This window comes from Fragaria vesca, linkage group LG5 (assembly GCF_000184155.1).
Source record: "Fragaria vesca subsp. vesca linkage group LG5, FraVesHawaii_1.0, whole genome shotgun sequence".
Classification (NCBI taxonomy): domain Eukaryota; kingdom Viridiplantae; phylum Streptophyta; class Magnoliopsida; order Rosales; family Rosaceae; genus Fragaria; species Fragaria vesca.
The window spans coordinates 27661138-27669129 of NC_020495.1; the positions used below are offsets into that span (position 1 = coordinate 27661138).

The window sequence follows — 7992 nt, forward strand, 5'->3', positions numbered from 1 at the left end:
TATCAAATCTTGGAGCGCATTGGCACGGTAGCATACCGCCTCAAACTCCCTCCCAATTCCAAAATTCATCCTGTCTTCCATGTGAGTCTGCTAAAGAAGAGAATCGGTGAAGGCTTGCCTGTGTCCACCACTTTACCTCAATTTGATAGCTCAGGGGACATTATATGGCAACCACTTCGCGTTCTAGACATGGGAGTTCACACGAAAAAGAAACAACGCATTACCACATGGTTGGTTCAATGGAAAGGCATGTCTGAAGAAGATGCCACTTGGGAGGATGCAAGAACCATGGTGCGCAAGTTTCCAGATTTTTGTGCCCGAGGACGTGCACAATCTCATGGGGGAGCACTTGATAGGATCATCTCTTATTCTACTAGTTTAATTCTCTTGTTAGGCCCATATATGAGCTATCAGTCCAAGTCCAGACTTGTGTGACTTTTGTAGAGTGGTCCTGAGTAGTAGCATAGTTGTACTGCATGAGAACCGACCCCTCTTATATGTATCCCAAGCCGCTTCTGGCTGAGGGAAGAAAGAAATGAATTGAATGTTATTTTGTTTGCTTACATTTGCTGCATATTTTCCTTTTCTGCACTTGTTCACCCATCATCAACCATGTCAAACCACGCTGAAGATCTCTCTCAATTCGACATCTCCGTTCAGGTACGCACCCAATTCCACCCAAAAGCTTTCGCCTTTACCACAACCCACCTCACCCAATTCCCTTTCTCTCTCAGGAAAAGGACAAGCTCGTCGCTGAGGTCATCCGCTACGTGCTTTTCAAGACCCACCACAACTCAGGCTGCCCAATCCGGCGAGAAGAGCTGACCCAGTTGATCACCAAGAACTACCGGCAGCGGAATCTTCCGGTGATGATTATCAACGAGGCGATAGCGAAGCTCTCCACCATTTTCGGGTACGAAATGCGGGAGCTTCAGAGGGCCCGGCCCTCTTCGAATAACCACCAGGGCCGCAATTCGCAACAGAGTGAGATTTCGATCACTACTAATTGAGGTTTTTTGTTTGAGATGTTTCGATTGTTGTGTTAGAGAATGTAACTGATGATTTGGCGCGCTAACTGTTGGATTGTGGATTGAGTGATTCAGGTGCGGCTGAGGCGAAAACTTACGTTATCATGAGTAAGCTGCCGGCTGAGGTGTACACGAAGTATGTTGAGGATGAGGATACGGCTCATCTTACTGGTTTTACTTTTGTTGTGATGAGCATTGTGCATATTTCGGGTGGTAAAATATCCGAAGGTATGACTGATTGTTGGTTTGTTTTAGTGAATGTTAATGAGTTAGTAATGCTTTGGTTCGGGAAAACTTGTTGGATGAATTGTTTGTGTTTATAAAACTTAAATGTTCTGGCAACTGACGCCTCCCTGATATCTTGATTAAATGAGGTTTTTATTTATAGAGCTTGATTGAATGAGGTTGTGTAGGGAAATATGAAAGATCAGAGATCATGACCTCATGAGACTCTTTCTTAAAGATTACTAAAATCAATGCAGGCAATTGATCCTCTTCTGTTTCTTTATTTCTTTTTGTGAGAGAAACTTACTCTTGTTTCCCTGGAGATGCAGAGAATCTTTGGCAACATTTGAGGCGGATAGGATTGGATGAAGCCAACGAAAGCCATCCATTTTTAGGAAACACAAAACAAGCATTGGAGGGACTTGTCCAGCAGAGGTTAGATTTTCTGCTATAATGTATTGTGTATTTTCAGTTCTTTGTAATGTCATCTTAATATATGGTTGATCAACTATGAAAATCTGTCTCAAGTATCTTTCTTTATTCTAGGTATTTGCAGAAGGACAAACAAAGTGGACCTGAAGGCAATACTTTGATATATGAGCTTGCTGAGAGAGCTTTAGATTCTCAAGTTACTGCAAGTTTGAAAGATTACATATCACAGGTATCATTAAAGATCCATTTTATAATTGTTAAGTATACTTTTGTAGCTTTCAGTGAGATATGTTGAAGTGCGCACATGCCTCATCTCAACAAAGCTAAATGTGTTTTGAGATGAATTTATCATCGTACAGTTATCCAATTGATGAACACAGCTACACTCTTTCATTTATAAGGTCATTAGAAGCACAAGTAATTACTATAGTAAGAACGAAAATGAAACTCAATAGTGTATCTGTAGATCAATGAAGATGGTAGAAGAAAACAAAAAAGCTCAAATTTAGCAATTTGAGTATGTAAAATATTGGATCTTTACCCTTGATTCTAAAGGTTTTGTAGACTCAGTTGACTGTCCCAGCACACTAGGACATGTTAAGAGGGATTAAATGTGAAAGCTGGAGTGAAATTAAATGCAAAAGATTTCACTTCTTGGTTTAGCTGCTAAACTCCTAGCCAACTGTCTTAAAGATTAGTAATATGAAGACTTAACTGCAGCTATCATTGAGATTGATATAGCTAACGGAATAGTCTGAGTATAGGGACAGTAATGGAAATTGTGTGATGTTGGCCATGCTGGGAATACTCTGTGACTGCTAAGTTGTTGGGGGTCTATGATTGCTATATATTCTTTAGGTGGGGTATGTTAATTAGAACAAATAGAAAATATGAGGAACAAGAAGAAATAATGCTAGTTTAGACTAGCAGACTTCTAGTATTACTCTTGAAGAGCTTAGTCATCCTAGTATTACCCTTGAAGAGCTTAGTCATCATGCCTAGGGTTGGTTAGAGTGCCTCAGTCCTATAGAAAAGATGCATATGCCACTAGAAAAGGTTGCTGATTCATTCATTGATAGCAACAGTTTAGACATTAAAGACCGCTTCTATGTTTTCTAACCCAAGAAAAGGCATATCCTGCTACAGTTGTGGCACAAGATCTAATCTGCGCTTTTGTGACTTGCACTTATTTTAGCTAATGTCATATATAATCAAGTCTGGTTCTTTGTGGAAAATAACATTCATTTTATCAAATTCTGCCCAAAGATATACATAAATAGATAAATATCTTGAGTATGCTTGTGTATACCCATCCTGAGACGTTTTTCTGGCAGATTGTGAATAAAGATGTTGGCTCGGTGGAGGATGAGTAGTGCCCTGCTGTTGACTGGAATCTTACTGCAGATGTCTTCCATTCTGCTTTTGGTATGAACTGAAATAGTGCTAAGTAGGTCCCTGCTAAATATGTTTACCAGGAGCAGGGAATCTTTTGCTTAAAAACCAGATGCGTATAAGTATGTAGCTCTCACTCCCCTCCTAACTTGTGATGGGAGAGATAGACTCAGTTGTATGCAGCCGCTGGTAGGGATGAATTACTGTTGGCCAAATTGATGATTGTCCATGTTTCTAATACATTTTAACCCCAAGAACACATTGTTGTCATTTTTCTTGATGATATGGATTTTATGTAGAAGCAGAACTAATGTTCATGCCATCCCATTTTTCTGGGAAATTCTCTCACAATTCGTAGTAAATGTTCTGAAATGACATCTCGAGAAGTAACTTCTTGAGTTGAAGAGCTTCAAGTCACTTGGCTGGAGTTGCAAGTAACTTTCATTGAACTAATGTACAGGAACAATAAATATTATGGTTCCATTCTTGTTTCCGCTCTGTAGTGGTTTAGATCATCAATGGTATACTGAACAACTAGTATTGCAGTTGAGGAATATTGAAGCTCCAGAGCATTGAAGAATTTGCCCCCGCCTTACAATAATAGCAGGGAGCCATGCTGTGTTTGTTTCAAGTCTTTCAACTGGTTGAACTTTAATTAAGATAGCAGAGAAATTATTCACCCAATGAAATAACAAATAGATTTGTGAATTTGCCAATAATAGAGCTTGTGACTCAGAAATTGGAGAAATTGCGCGAGGATGCTGGATTCTGCCACCATGGATCAATTACTAATGGTCATTCCTGATCAGTTATCACAATCAATTCTGCAGGATTTTTTTTTTTTTCTACTAATACAGCTTCAATAATTTCGAATACGTCATACAGGACTTTCATCTCTGTTAGAAATGATCAGGAATGACCAAGTTACAATGCACCTCATAACCCTTTGATAAACATTGAACAGAAGCACATGACAGCGGGCACAAGAAAGGTTTACTAATTATTAAACCTATTCAAAAATTGCGATCCAAATTCAGCAATTTGAATGTTAAACATAGTGTAACCTATAAAGCTTACGGAATATGGACAAACAAGGAATGAACTGCTGCAGCAACAAGATACAATGGCACAATTAATCTCTGTTGCAACACACCTTGAACAATGGCGTTCAGATGAATCTTTGAACACCAAAAGCTTCCAGCACAACACAATCTGTTAACAATCAACGAGTTTCAGTCACTGCAGTACCCCTGCTGGTGTTTGCATCCCCAATAGAAACTGTGGCAAGCGACTTGGAAGCCCAGACCCGTGCGTTCATTGCTCCTTCCTGCAGATTACTCCTTTTGCAAGGCTCTTTTAGAGAGTTAAACAACTGCACTGCTCGCTTTAGATAAGCCACAGGGTGCTCAAACAAGTTCCCGAATCTTACGTTTCGAATATGCCTTCTCCATGCGCACTGAGCAAGAGAAATCAGAGTGGGGAAAAAGATGTAGAGCAAACGCAGAATTACAAAAGCAGAGGCGAGAGCCAAATATGTTTCCTGACGAAGCATATTCTCTGGGGACCTTGCCCATGAAAACGGGCAGCTTTCCTGCTCATTGCTATCATTCTTCTCATGATTTGGTGGGTGTCCAACTTTTTCCGGTGACAATTGATCCAATGATACTGTCTTGATGCCTACATTCAAGCACAAGGGTCAGTAGAGATCCACCAACAAACATATTTCCTTCACAAATTACAAATGAGAAAGAGAGACTAAAGAACAAAGAGTATGAAAACTAAGAACACATGACTTTGGATGATGATGCAAAACATATATAATAGACAAAAAGGTTCAGCAAGTATCAATGAAAAATATATGGTTAACCTGCTTTGTAATATTTTAGAACGTGATACAATTAGAATCAAGAGGAGTTCTCTTTAAGAAAAACAGACTTTGGACTAACACTTGTACGACAAAGAAAAGCCTTACCGGTAACATCACTATAGAATGCAACAAGAGAACCAGGAGTCCGGGCACCCTGGTATCGGACTCGCATTGTAGAATTCAAGATGAAAAGTGTAGGAAAACCATGAACTCCATACTTGGAGAGTATGCTGCAAAAATCAATTCAATCTATTGTAAGTAACATGATATGAAGATTATAACCAATTGTGTATGTGTGTCTGATCCTGCAAGTACAAACAAACCTTGGCCTGATGGCTGATTCTTCGAACGCAAAATGTGGAATGGAAGGGTACAAAGAAGCCAAAACAGAAAATGTTGGCTTAAACATCCTTGAGAAAGGGCACCATGATGCATAGAAGAGTACAGCCACATACTCATGACTATTCTTGTGAACTAGATTCAATGCCCTTTGTAATGAAACCTCATCTCCCTTCAAAGCAGCAAAAATGTAAAATCAGAACTAACAAACATACATAAAACTGATAAAACCAAAGCAACTTCAAAGCTCACTAACCAACAAAATAAGAAAGAGACTATTCAAATGCAAGCTATCAATGCATACCGACTGAACTCAACTCAGCAACAATAACCTAACGACTAAAAAGTCTAATGTCAGTATTCACATTTCAAAGCATCATAACACAATAGCCATCATTGTCTCACCCTTAACAAAACACTTGTATACAAGCATTGAAAACACCGCAACGACAAAGCACCCATAAAAGAATGGAGCAATGTACTATTCTTACTTACCCAAGCACTTAGAAAACTTCAAACAACAAATTTGCTTTGATGCAAATATAATTAATCCCTTAATTACATGAAAAAACAGCCAGCTTTTTGTTCGAATCGACATTCCCAATTCGAATTACCACCTACTAATTGCAATTTCAATCCATAAAATCAATGGCCCCAAACCCAAAAACGCACAAAGATACAATCTTTGAACAAAAATTGCAACATTTCATAATCAAGCCACAAAAAGAGAACAAAAATTTCAACAAATTAAGCAAAAATAAATAATAAAAAGAAAAGTTTTCATACCACAATAACACCATTAGAACCAACGGATCTGGTAACGCCGTTAATCGCACAAACGGAATCTCGGAACCCAAAGATCGCCTCCGCCGCGGACTTCGTCGGGCACGACGTCGGCTCAACGGCGGACGTTAGTCGGCCCCATATCAATAAAATCAGGATCCCAAATCCCCAAACCCTAATCCCCATTTCAACCCCACCCCGAACACCAATCAATTTCAATAAGCGAAAGACCTAGATAAAGGAGCTGCCTTGCAACAACGGCGCGACGACGACGGCGGCGGCGGCGATGGGCCGGCGCATTTTAGCGTCGGAGGGGGTGGGTGAGGTGTCGGAGTGTGATTGGTGGATTGGGAATAGTTATATAGGGAGAAAAATGGGTGGAGGAGAGAGAGAGAGGGTTTGATTTGGAAATTGGGACTCTCCGTCTGTTCTTGGGAGGTTTGGAATTTGGGAAGAAGAAGAGATAGAGAGATATCGGTCTCTCTGCTCTCTCACCCTTATTAGGCACTTATTTTATTTATTTTCCACGGATATTTTTCTTATAATTTCTACTTCTTTGAAACTTCTTCTTTTATTTTTTTCAAGTCTATAAAAAACTCAAATGTTAAGACCAGCGTGGATTGAACTCACAGCTTCTAACTTATAAAAAGAGAGAGAGACTGTACCAGTAGACTAAATGGTACTAGACGGGTCTATATTTTTTAGCTTTTTTCTTTGTTTTTGAGAAAACAAATTCCATGTTTTTAACAAATTAAAAAGCAAGTAAGCAACAAGTTTTGGTTCTTTCTTTTGTTGTGGTTAGTTTATGGATTGTTCGTTTTTGATATCAGATATGTCCATATTCTTTCGAAGGAGCCCCTTCTAATGAGGATTTTTATAATGAGGACTAATTGAGGACTTCTTTATTTCACATATTTTTCGATCGTATATCAACATCTTCACCGTTCAGTTTACAGGTATTTATGAGTAAATCATTTCTATAAATTTTTAGCAGAATTGAAAATCATTAAAGCATTCATAAGTGTGATTTATCAATTATGAACTTGAACGGTTCATGTTTGACAGATTTGTTCGCCATTAATTTGATCTAGTTCATTACCTTAACAATCACCAATTTGGCTGAAAATTTGCATAAGTGATCTACTCATATAGACCTAAAAATTGAACAGATAAGATGCCAAAATATGATCGAAAAATAGGTTTTTAAATCATAAACTAAAAAATCCTCAACTTGTCCTCATTATAGAAGTCCTCATTAGAAGGGCTCTTTTCTTTCGAGTTAGGGTTTTTCTTCATGAATTTGGATCAATGAGTGAATTTGTCCCGGCTTGCGCACTTGGTGTGCCTTTTATCGTCTAAAGAGGAAGCTAGTTGTTTTTGAATGGAAGCAACGCCTAGTTGATGTATGTTAGAATTCATAGATTCAAACACATGTTGTCATTTCGGGATGTGTAAGGTGTTGTAAGGTCCAGACTCTATGTTTTCAATTGTATTCAAGAGTTTCTACTAAGTATTAAGGGAAGTCTTCCACCAGGCACTGGCCTTTTAAAAAAAAAATAAGAAAAAACAAAATGTCAAATTCTTGTATATCAAATCCTTGTTTTCTAAATGCCAAAACTAAATAGTTGTAGAGGAATCAAAATTTAGAGCAAGTCCAACAGATTCCCTAAATTCTTTGATTTTCTCTATTTTGGGGAATATGGAGTCATTTTCCACTCCAACAGCTTCCTTATCTCATTCCCTAAAATAAGGAAAGAGATGAAAGAGAAGCTTTGCTTCCCTATATTTACAGATTCCCTAAAAATATTTAGGGAAAGAAGAATTGAATGTTACACATATTCTTCAAGGCTTAAAGATAAGAAAGAAAACATAATTTATTCTAAAAAATAAACTTTTAAATTTTTATACTTATTATTATATTGTAAT

The 7992-nt window shown here is 38.2% G+C and overlaps 2 protein-coding genes across 2 annotated transcripts; one reads left to right on the forward strand and one right to left on the reverse strand.

The window, feature by feature from the left end:
- The first annotated feature begins 527 nt into the window (after positions 1-527).
- LOC101312638 (melanoma-associated antigen G1-like) lies at positions 528-3381 on the forward strand. Its single transcript, XM_004300602.1, has 6 exons — positions 528-660; positions 735-984; positions 1104-1256; positions 1583-1688; positions 1800-1914; positions 3020-3381. Exons 1-6 carry the CDS (start codon positions 613-615, stop codon positions 3056-3058), a joined length of 711 nt encoding a protein of 236 aa, XP_004300650.1. The 5' UTR covers positions 528-612; the 3' UTR covers positions 3059-3381.
- Positions 3382-3942: 561 nt separating this feature from the next.
- On the reverse strand, positions 3943-6536 carry LOC101312932 (5'-adenylylsulfate reductase-like 4-like). Its single transcript, XM_004300603.1, has 4 exons — positions 6070-6536; positions 5268-5455; positions 5050-5174; positions 3943-4754 (listed from the first exon to the last, which is right to left on the reverse strand). The coding sequence occupies exons 1-4, from the start codon at positions 6250-6252 to the stop codon at positions 4300-4302; spliced, it is 951 nt and encodes a 316-aa protein (XP_004300651.1). The 5' UTR covers positions 6253-6536; the 3' UTR covers positions 3943-4299.
- Between the last annotated feature and the right edge of the window lie 1456 nt (positions 6537-7992).